This window comes from Polypterus senegalus, chromosome 10 (genome assembly GCF_016835505.1).
Source record: "Polypterus senegalus isolate Bchr_013 chromosome 10, ASM1683550v1, whole genome shotgun sequence".
Taxonomy (NCBI): domain Eukaryota; kingdom Metazoa; phylum Chordata; class Cladistia; order Polypteriformes; family Polypteridae; genus Polypterus; species Polypterus senegalus.
The window spans coordinates 146,525,257-146,544,695 of NC_053163.1; the positions used below are offsets into that span (position 1 = coordinate 146,525,257).

The following is a 19,439-nucleotide window of genomic DNA, read 5'->3' on the forward strand; positions in this document are numbered from 1 at the left end:
ACAAGAAATTAAAATACATTTTTTACATTTTTATTTTAAATTTAAATTTGTAAGCATATAGTTTATTCAATCCAGAAAGTTCGAGACGTATCGGTATCTTTCGTGAACATTCAGGTAACAGTAGATCAGGTGATAACGCAGCGCGGCTGCACCACACTGGCACTGTAGCCAACTTATGTTTATTTTTTATTGTGTCTTCTATTTTTCTATTCATTTTGTAAAGCACTTGGAGCTACATTTTTTTCTATGAATATGTGCTATATAAATAAATGTTGATTGATATTGCCAAATTGAGTTAAATAATTTACTGCCTATTGGGTTATTTTCATGATACAACTAACAGCGGTATAATATTTGTCGGACGAAAATACGTTTGTCTCGTGCAGATTGACTTCATCGGTGTCCTCATTTACGAGATTTTTAAAAATTAAACATATTTAATCATTTCTTTTCATAAAAAATAATTAAATAAGAATAAATAATTTATTCTTTGTTTTTGGGATTAGAATTACTACCAAAAACCCACAAGGCATTTTAACAGTTATTAAAGCACTTTAAAAAAAATAAATTGCAAATATTTCATCGAGGTTAGCCAAACACATGCAAATCTTATGGAAGTAAAAATGATAGGATACCGCGACACCACACGAGTATCATACCTTTGTTAGTTGTATCATTGGTTATTCTCATCTATCTTATATAATGCAGGGGGCGCAGAATTATTCCACGTAGAAAAGGGGGGGCGCGAAATACGAAAGTTTAAGAACCGCTATTTTATGCCATCTTGTTGTTGTTACGGGTGTCACCATTTTGTGGTCGGCAACACAAACCTTTTTGAATGACCCGACTAAAGGCAATGACACCTAAACCGGCTCCTCAGTGCAGTCACTGTCCAGGTTTCGCTGTTTCAGGTTTTGAATCCTGTAGCTCCGATTCTACGACTGTTTCTTGACTTTGATTTTGAAGAATGTTTTGGGATTAGATGTCTGTTAGGTGTCTTTCCTGATTTTTCTCTCCATGTTTTGCCATTTTCCTTCTCTTGGCAGAACAGTAGCCTTTACTTACATAGTCTTACTGTGATGTGTACAGTTCATGGTGTGCCCCTCAAGGCCACCAGTCACGTAGTGTGGCATCCCCTAGAGTCTCTTATCACAGTCATGTACGGCTTGTCCCAACAAAATAAGTCATAGAGGTTGGTTCTTGTGAAATGGCAATCTATGAGTGTTCAGGTGGCTGCAAGAAAAGAAAGGAGCTCAGTTGTTTTGGGCCAAACAAACAGAAGGGAGGCCCACCAGTCCTACGGTTTATGGAACAACATACAGAGATGAGGAGGAATGGCTGTCCGCATGCTGTGAAGACAACAATCTATCTCTCAGTGTCAACAAGACAAAAGAGATAATAGTAGACTTCAGAAAATCACATCCTGTCCACATCAGCATCAATGGTTTAGATGTGGAGACTGTTAGGAGTACCAAGTTCCTCGGTGTGCACATAACTGAGGAACTTACGTGGGCGCATATCACCTCATCACTAATCAAGCCCAGCAAAGACTACACTTCCTGAGGCGGCTGAAGCGAGCAAGTCTTCCCCCTTCCATCCTCGCCATGTTCTACAGAGGCACCATTGAGAGTGTTCTGACCAGCTGCATCACTGTCTGGTATGGCAACTGCAACATATCCGACTGCAAGCGCCTGCAAAGGGTAGTGAAGACAGCAGAGAACATTATTGGGGTTGCCTCTCCCTTCACTTCAGGACATATTTTTCAAACGCGGTGTCCACAAGGCCTGAAATATTGTGCAGGACCCCCTTACACCCCTCACATTGACTTTTCACACTTCTGCCGTCCAAGAGAAGATACTGCAGCATCAGAGCCAAATCTGCCAGGCTGCAGGAGAGTTTTTACCCCCAAGCTGTCAGACTCTTTAACGCCATGCTGCCCCCTGGGATCTTCCACACGGCCTCAACCACCTCTGAAAACAGAGCTTTTATACATGAAAACCACTGTCCTGCAAAGACGAGTGTGCATGTAGAGAAGAACTGAAAATCTCACGCTGACCTTTAAGGATTTTGCACACTGCACTTTGACATTCTTTGAAACATTCTGACCTGTCATCGTTTACTGTAAATGTCTTAAACAACTATTATCATACACTGAGTCATGCAGCCATTTCTGTACTACTTCACACTGTGCTGTATTATCTATTACAGTGGAACCTCGGGTCACGAATGTCTCGAACCACGTACAAATCGGATTACGACCAAAGAGTTCACCAAACTTTTGCATCTGTTCACGACCACACACTCGGGTGACGAACAAGATAGTTTCCCTTCCGGTTCGTACGCACCGATGATTTCCGCAGGTGTTCCGTCTCTCCCTGTGCAGCGAGCGAGCGATAGATATAGAGAGTGCAAGAGAGTGCTAGAGACAGAGAGAGAGAGAGCGCAAGAAGGCAGTTAAAGAATGCACCGGGCTGGTTTTTAAAGAGACTGCTTCGAGCATTGTTTTAATCTCGTCGTATTTAATGAAGACTTTTTTCTATTGGATTTTAACCTCCACTTCACTTCTGTTTTTATGGGATCATTTATTTATTGAAGGATTCTGAAAGCACTGCACTTCATTTAATTGGGACTTTGTTTTTGATTGTTGTTTCGTTGATTTTAATAAAAGCACTTGGCACTTTTTGCACCATTCGATTTCTCCATTGTAGTGCCTCAATGTCGTGCTCATCGGTAAGATTACAGACGGTGACGGGTTTAAGGACTCCCGGGAAGCGAGATGGGAGCATGCAGCGAACCTGCATCGTCACAGACTTTACCTCAAAACTGTAATCTTCTCTCCACCCAGTTCCTCCTCATTTTCTTCACGCCAGAACTCGACTCATGCAAGGCTAGTTTTCTTGGTTGTTTATGGTTAGTTTTTGTATAAATTAAGGATTTTTCAAATGCTCATTTTTTTCTCCTGTGCTTAAAACTTAGTTAGTTTTCTCTGTTAAAGGTTTTCTCAGTGTTATTCAATGTTTTTACATTTAGTTTACTATTACACTGTGCATTCTATGGTATAATTAACTATTTCTGTGCTTAAAAATCTTAAAAAAATATATTTATATACAGTACAGCTTGTACGGTCTGGAACGGATTAATTGTGTTTACATACAATCCTATGGGGGAAATTACTTCGGGTCACAACCAAATCGGGTTGCAGTTTTGGAACGAATTATGGTCGTGACCTGAGGTTCCACTCTATTTATTTATTATATTACATATTTATTGAATATATTTATGTATCTAGATTGCACAATACCATACAGTGGTGTGAAAAACTATTTGCCCCCTTCCTGATTTCTTATTCTTTTGCATGTTTGTCACACAAAATGTTTCTGATCATCAAACACATTTAACCATTAGTCAAATATAACACATGTAAACACAAAATGCAGTTTTTAAATGATGGTTTTTATAATTTAGGGAGAAAAAAAATCCAAACCTACATGGCCCTATGTGAAAAAGTAATTGCCCCCTTGTTCAAAAATCACCTAACTGTGGTGTATCACACCTGAGTTCAATTTCCGTAGTCACCCCCAGGCCTGACTACTGCCACACCTGTTTCAATCTAGAAATCACTTAAATAGGAGCTGCCTGACACAGTGAAGTAGACCAAAAGCACCTCAAAAGCTAGACATCATGCCAAGATCCAAAGAAATTCAGGAACAAATGAGAACAGAAGTAATTGAGATCTATCAGTCTGGTAAAGGTTATAAAGCCATTTCTAAAGCTTTGGGACTCCAGTGAACCACAGTGAGAGCCATTATCCACAAATGGCAAAAACATGGAACAGTGGTGAACCTTCCCAGGAGTGGCCGGCCAACCAAAATTACCCCAAGAGCGCAGAGACGACTCATCCGAGATCACAAAGACCCCAGGACAACGTCTAAAGAACTGCAGGCCTCACTGGCCTCAATTAAGGTCAGTGTTCACGACTACACCATAAGAAAGAGACTGGGCAAAAACGGCCTGCATGGCAGATTTCCAAGACACAAACCACTGTTAAGCAAAAAGAACATTAGGGCTCGTCTCAATTTTGCTAAGAAACATCTCAATGATTGCCAAGACTTTTGGGAAAATACCTTGTGGACTGATGAGACAAAAGTTGAACTTTTGGAAGGCAAATGTCCGTTACATCTGGCGTAAAAGGAACACAGCATTTCAGAAAAAGAACATCATACCAACAGTAAAATATGGTGGTGGTAGTGTGATGGTCTGGGGTTTTGCTGCTTCAGGACCTGGAAGGCTTGCTGTGATAGATGGAACCATGAATTCTACTGTCTACCAAAAAATCCTGAAGGAGAATGTCCGGCCATCTGTTCGTCAACTCAAGCTGAAGCGATCTTGGGTGCTGCAACAGGACAATGACCCAAAACACACCAGCAAATCCACCTCTGAATGGCTGAAGAAAAACAAAATGAAGACTTTGGAGTGGCCTAGTCAAAGTCCTGACCTGAATCCAATTGAGATGCTATGGCATGACCTTAAAAAGGCGGTTCATGCTAGAAAACCCTCAAATAAAGCTGACTTACAACAATTCTGCAAAGATGAGTGGGCCAAAATTCCTCCAGAGCGCCGTAAAAGACTCATTGCAAGTTATCGCAAACGCTTGATTGCAGTTATTGCTGCTAAGGGTGGCCCAACCAGTTATTAGGTTCAGGGGGCAATTACTTTTTCACACAGGGCCATGTAGGTTTGGATTTTTTCTCCTAAATAATAAAAACCATCATTATTTAAAAACTGCATTTTGTGTTTACTTGTGTTATATTTGACTAATGGTTAAATGTGTTTGATGATCAGAAACATTTTGTGTGACAAACATGCAAAAGAATAAGAAATCAGGAAGGGGGCAAATAGTTTTTCACACCACTGTACATTGCATCAATGTTCATAATGCCTACTACATGTCATATTGCTGCTACTTCTTTGTCTTGTGTGGACGAAATCTCAGACCCGACAGCAGGTGCGGTTATAAAGCAGCTTTATTTTCAGAGTCACGGTGAGAAGAGTTTCAGAAAAGCAGACAATCAAATATACATGACAGCGTCAGGGCTCTTCTGAACCCCGTCTGTTGGGTGGGGTCCAGTTTTATACCCCAAGAATGCGTAATTTAATATCATTATAAAATGTAACAGTCAACACATTTATTATACACAAACCTTTAGCCCCTTCAACGCCCCTTGTGCAACTTGATTTCTTGGCTCCTTTTGTTATGGCGTTCAGATGTAAGCTAAGGGAAAAAGTGATAAGGCAGACTCATGTGTGGAATGCTCAGACCTTGAGTCCTTTGCACAAACATTTTTCTGTTTGCTAAAACAAAGCATGCTATTACTTGGTTTCATAAAGCTTACTTCTCAGACATGAATTAGTACAAGGGAACGAAGAGAACATTCGTCTTCCACACTTGTCATTGCACAATGTCTTGTCTTGTTTGTGTTTTAATTTTAATTTTTAAGTTTTCATTTTTAATTTAAATGTTTCTCTGCACTTCATGTTGTTACACTGTAGACCCTGAGCTTTGCTATTTTGTCTATCTGTATGCTTGTATATATGATTGAGATGACAATAAAGTTCACTTTACTTTGCTTTGTTGTACCACAACTGAATGGGAGAAGTAAAGTGATGGGCCGAGTCAGTGATTGAATTTGCCATACCTAGCAAACACCCGTCTGGCCACATTTGAATTGGCTGTCAAAGTGCGGTGAGATTGCGGTAAATTCGAAAACAGGAACTGAGCTGAAAAGTTGTGAGCAAGTCTTGAACTCTGTCTTCCCCAGCAGATCGTAGTTCTGTACTCTGACATCCTCATGGCAATGAGATCCACAGTTGCAATTGTAAAGTTTGACAACTTATTGTTGAGTGTGTACTGTCACAGAACGAGTGGGTGACAACGGCGAGACCTGATAGGGATCAGGAATGAGAAAAGAAGAAACAAGGGACAAAGTCGCGAAGATGAAAATGAAAGTGCGGCAAGGCCCAATGCACGATCAAAAAGGTCAGAGTTCAAGTACGAAAAGTTCAAAAGCAAAGGCACTGGCGGAAAGGTTTGGATTCGTATTCACAAACAAACAGCTGATACATCACGGCAACGAATACACGTACTTCAAAAACAAGATGGTGAGGAGGGAATTACAAAGCGTGACTAGAAATAAAATAAATGTTAGAAACTGTCACAAACAGGGTACTTGGGGGGGGTTAATGCACCCTTGGACACCAAATACTTTTTTGATGCACTTTTTAAGGAAATGTCACAATTCACTAAGAAAAAGTACTAGGGTGTTGTATCGTGTTAGCCATTATGAATGTAGTGAGAAGTCGAGCAAGATGACCCCTTTTAATGGCTAACTAAAAAGAGTACAATATGCAAGCTTTTGAGGCAATTCAGGCCCCTTCTTCAGGAAAGATGTAATAGAGATACTGGAGTTCCCTGTGTTTATATAGACATTAGGACAGATACAATATTGGAAAACCTTTAAGTGATACATCTTATATATAAAAAATCAATAGACCTCTTCAGGCTAAGATTCATTAAGCAAGAGAGGAGAACAGTGTATAGTCAAGATCTTTGGATAAGATAAACTGTCCAATAAAGTCTTTTTGAAGTTTCTGATGAGTTTTTCAATACAATGTGGATCTGTAGTCAGTATTGGTATTGTATGAGGAAGTCGGGAGTGGCAGAGAAGTACATAAGAGTTGTACAGGATATGTACGAGGGAAGTGTGACCGTGATGAGGTCTGCGGTAGGAGTGACGGATGCATTCAAGGTGGAGGTGGGATTACATCAGGGATCGGCTCTGAGCCCTTTCTTATTTGCAATGGTGATGGACAAGTTGACAGATGAGATTAGACAGGAGTCCCCATGGACTATGATGTTTGCTGATGACATTGTGATCTGTAGCGATAGTAGAGAGCTGGATGAGGAGACCCTGGAGAGGTGGAGATATGCTCTAGAGAGGAGAGGAATGAAGGTCAGTAGGAACAAGACAGAATACATGTATGTGAATGAGAGGGAGGTCAAAGGAATGGTGAGGGTGCAGGGAGTAGAGTTGACGAAGGTGGATGAGTTTAAATACTTGGGATCAACAGTACAGAGTAATGGGGAGTGTGGAGGAGAGATGAAGAAGAGAGTGCAGACAGGGTGGAATGGGTGGAGAAGAGTGTCAGGAGTGATTTGTGACAGACGGGTATCAGCAAGAGTGAAAGGGAAGGTCTACAGGACAGTAGTGAGACCAGCTATGTTATATGGGCTGGAGACGGTGGCACTGACCAGAAAGCAGGAGACAGAGCTGGAGGTGGCAGAGTTAAAGATGCCAAGATTTGCGTTGGGTGTGACGAGGATGGACAGGATTAGAAATGAGGACATTAGAGGGTCAGCTCAGGGGGGACGGTTGGGAGACAAAGACAGAGAGGTGAGATTGCATTGGTTTGGACATGTGCAGAGGAGAGATGTTGGGTACATTGGGAGAAGGATGTTAAGGATAGAGCTGCCAGGTAAGGGGAAGAGAGGAAGGCAGAAGAGAAGGTTTATGGATGTGGTGAGGGAGGAAATGCAGGCGATGGGTGTAACAAATCAAGATGTAGAGGACAGAAAGATATGGAAGAAGATGATCTGCTGTGGCGACCCCTAACGGGAGCAGCCAAAAGAAGAAGAAGAAGAAGAAGTGGGTCTGTAGTCAGGTTGTCTGTGTCAGTCCAAGAGATGCATACAATCCTCATATCTGGCCATAAAACTCTTGTCTCTATTTAAAACATGTTGTATTGTGATTTTAGCTGAGTTTAACTTGCTTGCTGTGCTCTGAAGTTGTCCATGAGCACTGTGATTCTAAAGTCCCTCTCGCAGTGTCCATGGCTGTTGAAGTGGGCTGCTACAGGAACATCTGTGTTCCCATGCTTGATGTGGAGCCTGTGGAAGTTCATTCTTTGTCGGAGTGATTGTCCAGATTCTTCCACATACAGTGCAGCGTCAGGAGTGTCTATATAAACACAGGGAACTCCAGTTTCTGTATTTTGTCTTGCCTGAAGAAAGGGGCTGAGTTGCCTCAAAAGCGTGAATATTGTAATCTTCTCAGTTATTTTTTATTCATGCAGAGAGCATCACAATTACTGCAGCGCTGGTCATTTTACACACTGCCAATTAAGCGTAAAAACTGTAAAAAAAAACTACTGCAACGATCTCTTATTATATGTACAAGGTGCAACTGACACCATTGATGAAATTCAGTAAATCACAGAGCCAACTGCACGTGAACTGGCTGCTCGCAAGCACACAGAGGCCAACGCTGATGATGCCGGCAGGCCAGTCTAGTGCAGCGGCTGAATCCCAGGGACAGTGGTGCTGATTCGCTAGGGGGGGAGGCGCCAGTGGTCATGAGCTGGCTGCTTAATGAATGTACGGCACGGACTGATCAGCTCCTGCAGGATGACAAATTGCATTGGGAACCAGTAATAGCTGGTTGTGGTGATTTAAGGGTTAATAACTGAAGCCCAACATATTAACCATAAATGTAGTAGAAAATTAAATTCTACATTCTATAAAACTTTCAACATGAACCATACCTAGAAATACAATTCATTTTGAGCGTTAATTTTGAGAGTTTCATCCATAATCTCGGATGTTGTATAACATGAGACACCACCTTAGAAAGTGTGGCACTGATGTTTTCTGTTTTTTTAATTTTGAGAGCTGCATCCATAATCTTGGATGCTCTATAATATGAGACGCTATTTTATAAAGTATCACACTTATGTTTTATTTGTTTTACAGTTTGAGAATGTCCTCCATAATCCTGGATGCTCTATAATATGAGACGCTATTTTATAAAGTATCACACTTATGTTTTATTTGTTTTACAGTTTGAGAATGTCCTCCATAATCCTGGATGCTCTATAATATGAGACGCTATTTTATAAAGTATCACACTTATGTTTTTTTTTTTAATTTTAAGAGTTTCATCCATAATCTTAGATGCTGTCAAGCAAATAAATGTAAAACGTTAATGTAAGAACAAAGTTACAAATTAACAACTAACACTGCAGCATTGTGGTGGTTGAGGGTAGCTTTCAATGTTCTCAGGTGCTGCAGAGCCCATCTTACACCATCCCCTATAAAAAAATATACCGTATATACTCACGCATAAGTCGGATCTTGAAACCCTAAAAATCGATCATAAAATCAGACCCCAACTTATACGCCCGTTCAAAACTACGACACATTTTTTTTTTTCACATCTTCTCGCATCCTCCAATCCCTCATCCATTTCTTAGACACATCGTATTTTGTTGCAGCAGCACAGCTACCAATTTCTCTTGCTACTTCAATGATGTTTAATTTCAAACCAGCTTCATATTTTCTTCTGATCAAACGATCCATCGTGGATAAGGGACGCTCTTACGATGAAGGTGTATGAGGGTGTGAGATACAAAAAACACAAAACAGTGCAAACGTCACTTCAGAATAGTTTGGGTATTACCGCGTGGTCACGTAGGCACAATACATAAAAAAAGGCTGTGTGCTCTGTGGTTACTATCTCAGGTGGGCATTAGCATATCATAATCCCTTGGACCAATAACTTGAGTTTTCCGCATTCGACTTATACGACCGACATTATAAAATACCAGAAATTATACAGTAACGTCAAGCCCCGACTTATCCGCAGGAGAACTTAAACGCGAGTATATATGGTATTAACAAGACTTCCAATATGACTCGGAGTCCTGCCATGTGCAAAAGTTCGCTGATGACACTGCTATTGTGGGCTGCATCAGGTGTGGGCAGGAGGAGGAGTACAGAAAGTTAATCAAAGACTTTGTTAAATGGTGCGACTCAAACCACTTACACCTTAACACCATCAAGACCAAGGAGCTGGTGGTGGATTTTAGGAGGACTAGGCCCCTCATGGACCCCGTGATCATCAGAGGTGACTGTGCAGAGGGTGCAGACCTTTAAATATCTGGGAGTGCAGCTGGATGACACATTGGGCATGACTGCCAATACTGATACTATGTGCAAGAGAGGACAGAGCCGACTATACTTTCTTGGAAGGTTGGCGTCCTTCAACATCTGCAATAAGATGCTGCAGATGTTCTACCAGACGATTGTGGCGAGTGCCCTCTTCTGCGCGATGGTGTGCTGGGGTGGCAGCATAAAGATGAAAGACGCCTCACACCTGGACAAACTTGTTAAGAAGGCAGGCTCTATTGTAGGATTAAAGTTGGACAGTTTAACATCTGTGGCAGAGCGACGGGCGCTAAGCAAACTCCTGTCAATCATGAAGAATCCACTGAACAGGATCATCTCCAGACAGGAGTAGCTTCAGTGACAGACTTTTGTCACCGTCCTGCTCCACTGACAGACTGAGGAGATCGTTCCTCCCCCACACTATGCGACTCTTCAATTCCACCCGGGGGAGTAAATGCTAACATTAATTTTACTTTAATTTTTTTCATTTTTTTTCATTTTATTACTATTTAATTTAATATTGTTTCTTTGTATCAGTATACTGCTGCTGGATTATGTGAATTTCCCCTTGGGATTAATAAAGTATCTATCTATCTATCTATCTATCTATCTATCTATCTATCTATCTATTATATAGTGCCTTTCATATCTATCTATCTATCTATCTAAGAAAATACATGAGCCAAAAGAACTAAACGAAGGTATGTTAAGAATTACAAAACAAACAGCAGACCTAGACTTTAAAACAAGAAAACAAAACCACAGTGCACTATGGGAAACAAACAAATTCCAAAGGTGAGACCGGCAACAAACCCTGACAAACCCTGCTTTACTCATCTCTAATTTTGCCAGCACAAACACTTGCCCTTCATGCAGGTGGCACTCTTGGGCTCGATCTTCACGCCTTTTTCTAAAGATATCTTTACACTCCGCATCATATCAGTATTCTCCTGTGTTTCATCCTTCCAGTTTGTAGGAGGGTCATCATGGATGGAGGACGGCACCCATGTTCATCTGAATGCTTACCCACACAAACATCTGCTAACCATCTGTTGCAATGATATACCGAACAGTGCCACCCATGTGAATGTGGTATTCTAACTGGGATAGACCACCACGCATCTAAGGATGAGTTATTCTAAGTGGAGTGGGTTCCCGGCCCCTCATGATTGAGTTATTCTGACAGGGGTGGTGTGTCATCCACATCATCGGGTTATCCTAACTTGAGCAGACTGCCACACCTATGAGGATGGAGGAATGCCCACTTTGATTGTGCTGTTCTGACCATTCGGATTGGTGCAATGTGTCAGTCACATGATCAGGGCACTGAGAGTGAGATAGAGGGCTGCTACCCACATGATCGTGTTATTCTCAGTGAATTAGGGTGCCACACACAACGTTGTTTTTGTTTTCCTGAGCTTTGCCAGACTGGATGCAATAAGTAATCTGTGGAAGTAGCAAGCTCCACTCGTATTTTAAATGAAAGAAGACTTTTTACTAAAAGTAAAGTGGGATTCGCACACTATGAATGCATGATTCCCATTTTGTGAATGTCGCCAGACCCTTTTAATAACACAGCCCTAGTTGATCTATGACATGCCCGCCATGTAGACTCCTTGGGCAAAAGCAGCACCCTTACTCTTTGATCAATTGAATTACAAAACAGGTGCCGTTTCAGATAAAGGTGGGTTTGTGCACCAGCATACAGGTGTGTCTTTGAGGAAGACAGTTAAACAAGCCGATCAATAAAACGTGATAACGTCAAGGCTTGTCCAAGCAGCTCGATCAAAGACTTACAAAATGTAACTTGATCCACAGACTGAGGTCAGGCTGCCTCCCTCACAAGCCTCACATGAACCCAAGAAGATGCCTCCTCCAAGTCCTAAGGCTAAATAAGGCTATCAAGATGCGGGAACAATGACTGGGCGCTATGCAAATCCACTTGGAGACTGACTCCAGGCATTCAGGGCTCCTTGGTGTGAAGACTAGTGGCACGTCTGCTGCCCCAACCAGACACAAATAGACAACACTAGCAGCTCAGTCCAACAAAAGCCTTTATGTCACAAGAAGGTACTCAGATCCAGAGTAGTCCCCAAGAACCGATACCAAGAATACCAATGCGTCCCTTTTCTTCAGGGCCTTGCAGCTTCTTTTCTTCTCCAAATACGAGCCTCACCAACCTCATCCTCCAACTCGGGCTCTTTTATAAGCCACACTCGGGAGCACTCCAGGTGGTTCATTAGGGAGGTCTGGAATTGCTCCTAGGTGTGGCTGAATCCCAAAGTAGGGCTGTGCAGCTCCAGCAGTTCCCAAAGCTCTCCCTTGTGGCATCCATGGATCCCAATGGGGCTGTGCTGGCAAATTGTAATTCCCACACAGCTCTGCAGGAATCCGAGGAACCATTGCAACCCGGCCAGGGGGTTTTGCCAAATAACATTTTGGGGAAAAGGGCTTCCCCTGGGAAGTCCTCTCTGACCATCCTTCCACCTCAGAGGCATCCTGGCTGGTGTCACACATGTGCGAGTAGGAGAACATTGTATGGACCAAGCGAAGGTAATTCCATGCCAGGCCAGGGGTTGGCAGGGTGCACTAAACCTTCTCCTGTTATCCTTGCAGACCAGCCGTGGGAAAACCTGTCTGACTCAGCGTTGATGACGTCACTCCCGGTTCCAGTGCCCAGAAAAACGTCACTTTCGGTTCTGATGCAAAGACTGACATCAGAAGGCTCTGAGGCTAGGGATCTGCACTGGCAATCGGAAGGTTGTCGGTTCGAATCCCGGAAATGCCAAAAGGAACTCTGCTCTGTTGAGCCCTTGAGCAAGGCCCTTAACCTGCAATTGCTGGGCGCTTTGAGTAGTGAGAAAAGTGCTATATAAATGCAAAGAGGTATATTATTATTATTATTAGAAGAATGTCACTTTCAGTTCCACCAATGTCACTTCCGGTTCCTACACATCACTTCTGGTTTGATCCTTTAAAGCCGCCATCTTTGCAAACCTTCAGCAGTTCAATTCTGGACTCCATCAGAGAAACATCTCTTGTTATAAAATCAACCCATTACAGCCAGGGATAATATATGGGTGGCTGCCCCAAACCTTTTCAAGTGTGTTGAGTCTGATCATTTTCACACTGGGTAATGGCGCCAGCCGCCATCCGTCACGTTGGAGAGAAGTGGGATGGACGTTCGAACTTCACTAAGATGCACACAAGCAGTTCAATCCTCCTTTGTCTTTATCAAGAAAACCCTTTGATATCAAGTAAGTTTCATCCATCAATCAATCGTCTAAACTTTCTGGAGTCTATCACGGCCGTGCTGACCATTAGGAAGTAGCCATACCCACCTAAGAAAGGGGCACACCTCCACTGGACCACTCCAAAGTCACCAAAGACCCAAACCTTCATGTCTTTGAGGTATGAACACCTCAAGAAAACTCATACAGGCTCAGCACGACTATGCAAAGCATCCCCGGAATTGTGAAGCAGCAACACTACTCATCGTGACACTAAGCTGTCCCACATTTATCTTGGCAATCATGTAGGAATATAAACTCACCGGCCTCTTTATTAGGTACGCCTTGCTAGTACCAGGTTTGGACCCCCTTTTGCCTTCAGAACTGCTGTAATTCTTCGTAGCATCGATTCAGCAAGTTACTGGAAGCATTCCTCCAGGATTTTGCCCCATATTGATATGACAGCATCAGCTGCACATCCATGATGCGAATCTTCCGTTCCACCACATCCCAAAGGTGCTCTATTGGATTGAGATCTGGGGACTATGGAGGCCATTTGAGTGCAGTGAACTCATTGTCATGTTCAAGAAACCAGTTTGAGATGATCTGAGCTTTGTGACATGGCATGTTATCCTGCTGGAAGTGGCCATCAGAAGATGATAAAGGGATGGACATGATCAGCAATCCTCAGGGAGGCTGTGGCATTTAAACGGTGCTCAGTTGGTACTAAGGGACCCAAAGTGTGCCAAGAAAACATCCCCCACACCATTACACCACCAGCCTGAACCGTTGATCTAAGGCAGAATGGATCCCTGTTTTCATGTTGTTGACCCCAAATTCTGACCCCAGAAATCGAGAGTTATCAGACCAGGCAATGTTTCTCCAATCTTCTGTTCTCCAATTTTGGTGAAACTGTGAATTGTACCCTCAGTTGCTTGTTCTTAGCTGACAGGAGGGTCACCCGGTGTGGTCTCCTGCTGCCGTAGCCCACCTGCTTCAAGGTTCGACGTGCTGTGCATTCAGAGATGCTCTTCTGCTCACCTCGGTTATTTGAGTGACTGCTGTCTTTCTATCAGTTTGAACCAGTCTGGCCATTCTCCTCAACAATACCCAGAGGACTGCCGCTCACTGGATATTTTCCCTTTTTCTGACCATTCTCTGTAAACCCCAGGCTGTGTGTGAAAATCCCAGCAGATGAGCAGTTTCTGAAATTCTCAGACCTAGGGTAAGCAGACATCCAGCAAAAAGAGGACAAGTCCTCCTTTCCGGCGTTGTGTCCTCCGCCCGGCAGGCACTGCCTAAGAAGGTGCAAATGTCCGACTTTCATCAATCACTGACTTGAGCGTGTTATTGGCTGAAATCATCTATTCCTGGACACAATGCCAGTGTTGAAAGAGCATTTCCTTGATCAACACACAGTGGCCAAAAGAAAGAAATATACTGTTGACTCTGTCCAAGGAATTCTTCTTACAAAGTTCAATTTTAAGAACGTTTCTCATCTGGAGATTCACGCCTGTGTTGCCGGGAACAATGAACTGCTGCGAAACATCCATCACCTCGTCTGAAAAGTATGAAACTGCATAGTTATACAATAACGTTTAATTCTGATGACTCATTTTGTCACCTGTCACATCAGTTGTTTTAAGGTTTTCATTGTAACACACAGTTCACAAGTGAATAATAGAACAGGACATGTTCTTCTTTGTGGTCCTTTATGACCTTCGGTGTCCTCCTTTGGGTTTGCAGTTATCTGGTAACCCTACTCAGATCAGTCCACCTGGCACCAGAACCATGCCACCTTCAAAGTCACTTCAGTCTCCTTTCTTCCCCATTTTGATGCTCGGTTTGAACGTCAGCAGGTGGTCTTGATGAGGTCTATAGGCCGAAATGCACTGAGCTGCTGCCACGTGATTGGCTGATTAAAGATTTGCATTAACAAACAGTTGAACAGCTGTATCTAATAAAGTGGCCGGCGAGTGTGTATATTATATAGTGACTTTCAAAGTGAAATTAACAGAAAGCTGGCCCTATGAAAAGAGAGCTTAAGAATCACTTCCATTCTTTAAATACAATTAATGACCTGTGCCACACGTACACATGGGAGGCAGCTAAAGGGCTCAAATAGTGACAGTTCCATGTCTGACCAGGGGGTGGCGAGGTGTACTGACTTTTTCTCTCAATCCTCTGTAGACCATTCACGGGAAATTTCACAGGGTACTAGTGGCCATGATGACGCCACTTCTGTGGCGCCCAAGATGATGTCACTTCCTGCCCAGACGACGTCACTTCCAGTTCTGGCCCCTGAGATGATGTCACTTCCTGCCCAGACATCATCACTTTCCGGTTCCATCATCTGTCATGACATCACTTCCAGTTCTTCCTTCCAGGATGACATCACTTCCTGCCCAGACTTTGCCACATTTCATCAGTTCTGTTTTGGCCTTTGAACCAGACAAAACTCCACAAAATCCCAACCATTTGCAGCCAGGACATTAAATACGGGTGGCTGCCCCAAACCTTTTTATGTCTCCTGTCCATTCTTGTGACACCTGTTTGCTGGCCATGAGTGAAGTCAAACGGGTCAGAGTGATGAGTGACCCACAGGATGTGAACGCTGGTAGGACACTGGTGACGATGACAGTGTGACAGGCCTGGCTGGTGTCACAAGTGACTTTGAGGCAAGATGGAGCAGCAGCCTGACTCGACCATCTTGTGGTGAAATCGTCCCTGGTGCTGTTAGGACGACGAAAAGAAGACGCGGAAAGAAAAGGAAATAAGGGGAGCTGATCCAATTTTTTTAAGGAACCTGCTTAAAGGATGAGGAATTAAAAGGGAAAGAAAGGACAACAGGCTAGCAGACATGCAAAGGGCGTCCACAATGTGGCTGTTTGTTAGGCTCAAAGCAGAAAGTCATTTTTGTAGTCAAAACCGGACAGCCACAAAAAGTAAGTGACCAGCCAGGGAAGTGTAAGGCCTGACGAATCCACCAAATAGGTCACCATAGCGAGTCTGTTCTGTACGGTCCTGGTCCAGCATCAAATCTCCTTCTGCTTCAATAAAGCAGGCACATTTACAGTAGGTCCCTCATTACAAGATAATGGAGAGAAGCTAAAGTCCAGAGTCCTGCTGCTCAAAGGGATCCACCTCGTCATCTGGGAATTGCTGCTTTCGTCTCCTTGGTCGGCCATTCTCTTCAAGTTCTGCGGAAACAACGGAAGCAAACTTATTGACAAATAAGTGGAATGTGGAGATATTCTATTTTTTTTTTTCTCAGACTGACATCCTCACACACAGACACTCACATCGCTCTGAAAGAAACGTCTGAGCTGAGAGCAGGCCATGCAGCCCACCAAAGCTCACCAGGCCTATCCACTTAACACCTCTAAAATAACATCAAGTCAAGATTTGAAAATCGTTAAAGTCCTACTGAACACCTACACTACCTGGTCGCTTATTCCAAGCGTCTGTGGTTCTTCGTGTGAAGAAAAACTTTCTAACAATTCTACAAAATTTACTCTTAACAAGTTACGGTGTCCCCGTGTTCTTGATAAACTCATTTTAAAGTCACCATCTCGATCCACTGGGCTACTTCCCTTTATAATTTTAAACAGTTCACTCAAGTCTCCTCTTCATCTTCTATTTATTATGTTCAGCTGGCACAGGAATTTAGAATGCGACTGGAAGACAAGGACGTTGTCAAAGAACCATAGCGAGGGTCGAAGCCAGGAGAACAACTATCAGTGACGTAAGCCAAGAATCTCGAGACAAGTCAGAAGGAGTGCAGAGAGATCAAAAAGCAGAGGGAACCAAATAAAGAAATGTCTTTCAAAAAGGGGTTTTAGAATCCAAGTAGTTGGATTGGGAAGCAAACCCCTGGATGACCTTTAATCCCATCATGTGGTGATTGTTAGGACACAACTTCTGAGGACACGCCCACTCTGGGGCAGTTCTGGCCACGGTAACTCAAAAGCAGTGCCGTCAGAATGGTAGTGACAGAGCAGCCCAAATAACAAATTAAAAGTATATTTCAAAAATAAATGAACACTATGGATACCTCAGGTTATAAAAGCCCCTAATGAAAGCAAACAAATCCTCAACATAGGAGTCTGCAACACTTTTGTAAAAACTGTAAAGGCTCAGCTCTTTTAATCTTTCCTCATAACTCATCCCCTGTAGCCCTGGACTCAGCCCTGTTACTCTTTTCTGGACCTTTTATAGCTCTGTTATGTCCTTTTTGTAACCTGGAGACCCAAACTGCACACAGGACTCTAGATGAGGCCTCACCAGTGTGTTATAAAGCTTGAGCAGAACCTCCTGTGACTTGCACCCCACACAACAAGGCGCTATATAACCTGATATTCCATTAGCCTTCTTAATGGCTTCTCAACACTGTCTGGCAGATAGTCGAGTCCACTATGACTCCTAATTCTTCTCATAAAGGTGGACTTTTAATTTTCTGATCTCACATTGTGTATCCAAAATAACATCAAGTCAAGTTCTGAAAGTCCCTAAAGTCCTCCTGTCTCCCACACTACTCGGTCACTTATTCCATGTGTCTGTGGTTCTTTGTATAAAGAAAAACGTCCTAATGATTGTGCTAAATTTCCCCTTAACAAGTTTCCAACTGTGTCCCCGTGTTCTCGATGAACTCATTTTAAAGTCACCATCTCGATCCACCGGCCTAATTCCCTTCATAATTTTAAACACTTCAATCAGGTCTCCTCTTCATCTCTCTAAAGGCTCAGCTCTTTTAACCTTTCCTCATAATTCAACCCCTGTAACCCTGGACTCAGCCCTGTTACTCTTTTCTGGACCTTTTCTAGTCCTGCTATGTCCTTTTTGTAACCTGGAGACCCAAACTGCACACAGGACTCCAGATGAGGCCTCACCAGTGTGTTATAAAGCTTGAGCAGAACCTCCTGTGACTTGCACCCCACACAACAAGGCGCTATATAACCTGATATTCCATTAGCCTTCTTAATGGCTTCTCAACACTGTCTGGCAGATAGTCGAGTCCACTATGACTCCTAATTCTTCTCATAAAGGTGGACTTTTAATTTTCTGATCTCACATTGTGTATCCAAAATAACATCAAGTCAAGTTCTGAAAGTCCCTAAAGTCCTCCTGTCTCCCACACTACTCGGTCACTTATTCCATGTGTCTGTGGTTCTTTGTATAAAGAAAAACGTCCTAATGATTGTGCTAAATTTCCCCTTAACAAGTTTCCAACTGTGTCCCCGTGTTCTCGATGAACTCATTTTAAAGTCACCATCTCGATCCACCGGCCTAATTCCCTTCATAATTTTAAACACTTCAATCATGTCACCTCTTAATCTTCTTTTGTTTAAACTCTAAAGGCTCAGCTCTTTTAACCTTTCCTTATAATTCAACCCCTATAGCCCTGGACTCAGCCCTGTCGCTCTTCTCTGGACCTTCCCTAGTGCTGTTATGTCCTTTTTGTAGCCTGGAGACCAAAACTGCACCCAGGACTCCAGATGAGGCCTCACCAGTGTGTTATAAAGCTGGAGCAGAACCTCCTGTGACTTGAACTCCACACGTCAAGGTGCTATATAATGGCTTCTGAACACTGTCTCATAGTTGATCGTGTTGAGTCCACTACGACTCCTAAATCCTCCTCATAAGGAGTACTTTCAATTTTCAGACCTCCCATTGTAAATTCAGATCTAACATTTCTGTTTCCTAACTGAATTTCGTGAAATCATATTGAGGGATGTGCATACAGTAATTTGTAAATCCACTCAAAACAGAAATTTCAATTCCATCTCAGTTCTTTCCCTAAATATATACACACTAGTCCACTGCCAAATGCCTGTCACTCTTACTACTTCACACAGGGACTGATAGTCACGCGGGTGTCATTGTGTCACATGAAAACTTAGTCACTTTAGTTATAGGGCCACTTTCTAACCAACAGGTCTAAATATCGAGGAGCGGCCACTCAGCCTTGATTACACTGAGGAGAAGAAAGCGGCAATCTTCCCACACAAGGTGCCCTAATAATTACTTCAGTTACACAAGAGATAAAGACACAGTATAGAAATGTGAAAGGAGCACACTGATCATTAAAGTATAAGATAAACCAAACAGAAGAAGATAATAATAGATAGCAACGTCTCGATGGATATAGTGTGGCCATGTGAGGGAATGATAGACAGACTTATAGTGATCTGGGGTGCCAACAAAGTCTT

The 19,439-nt window shown here is 42.8% G+C and overlaps 1 protein-coding gene across 2 annotated transcripts in view; it reads right to left on the reverse strand.

The window, feature by feature from the left end:
* Positions 1–16,004: 16,004 nt before the first annotated feature.
* The window catches only part of si:ch1073-396h14.1 (disintegrin and metalloproteinase domain-containing protein 10), a 130,410-nt gene continuing 126,975 nt past the window's right edge, over positions 16,005–19,439 (reverse strand). For both annotated transcript variants that reach the window (XM_039767006.1, XM_039767007.1), the window contains exon 16: positions 16,005–16,430. In XM_039767006.1, coding sequence (XP_039622940.1) covers positions 16,339–16,430 — 92 coding nt within the window. In that variant the 3' untranslated portion in view covers positions 16,005–16,338. The remainder of the gene's footprint in view (positions 16,431–19,439) is intronic.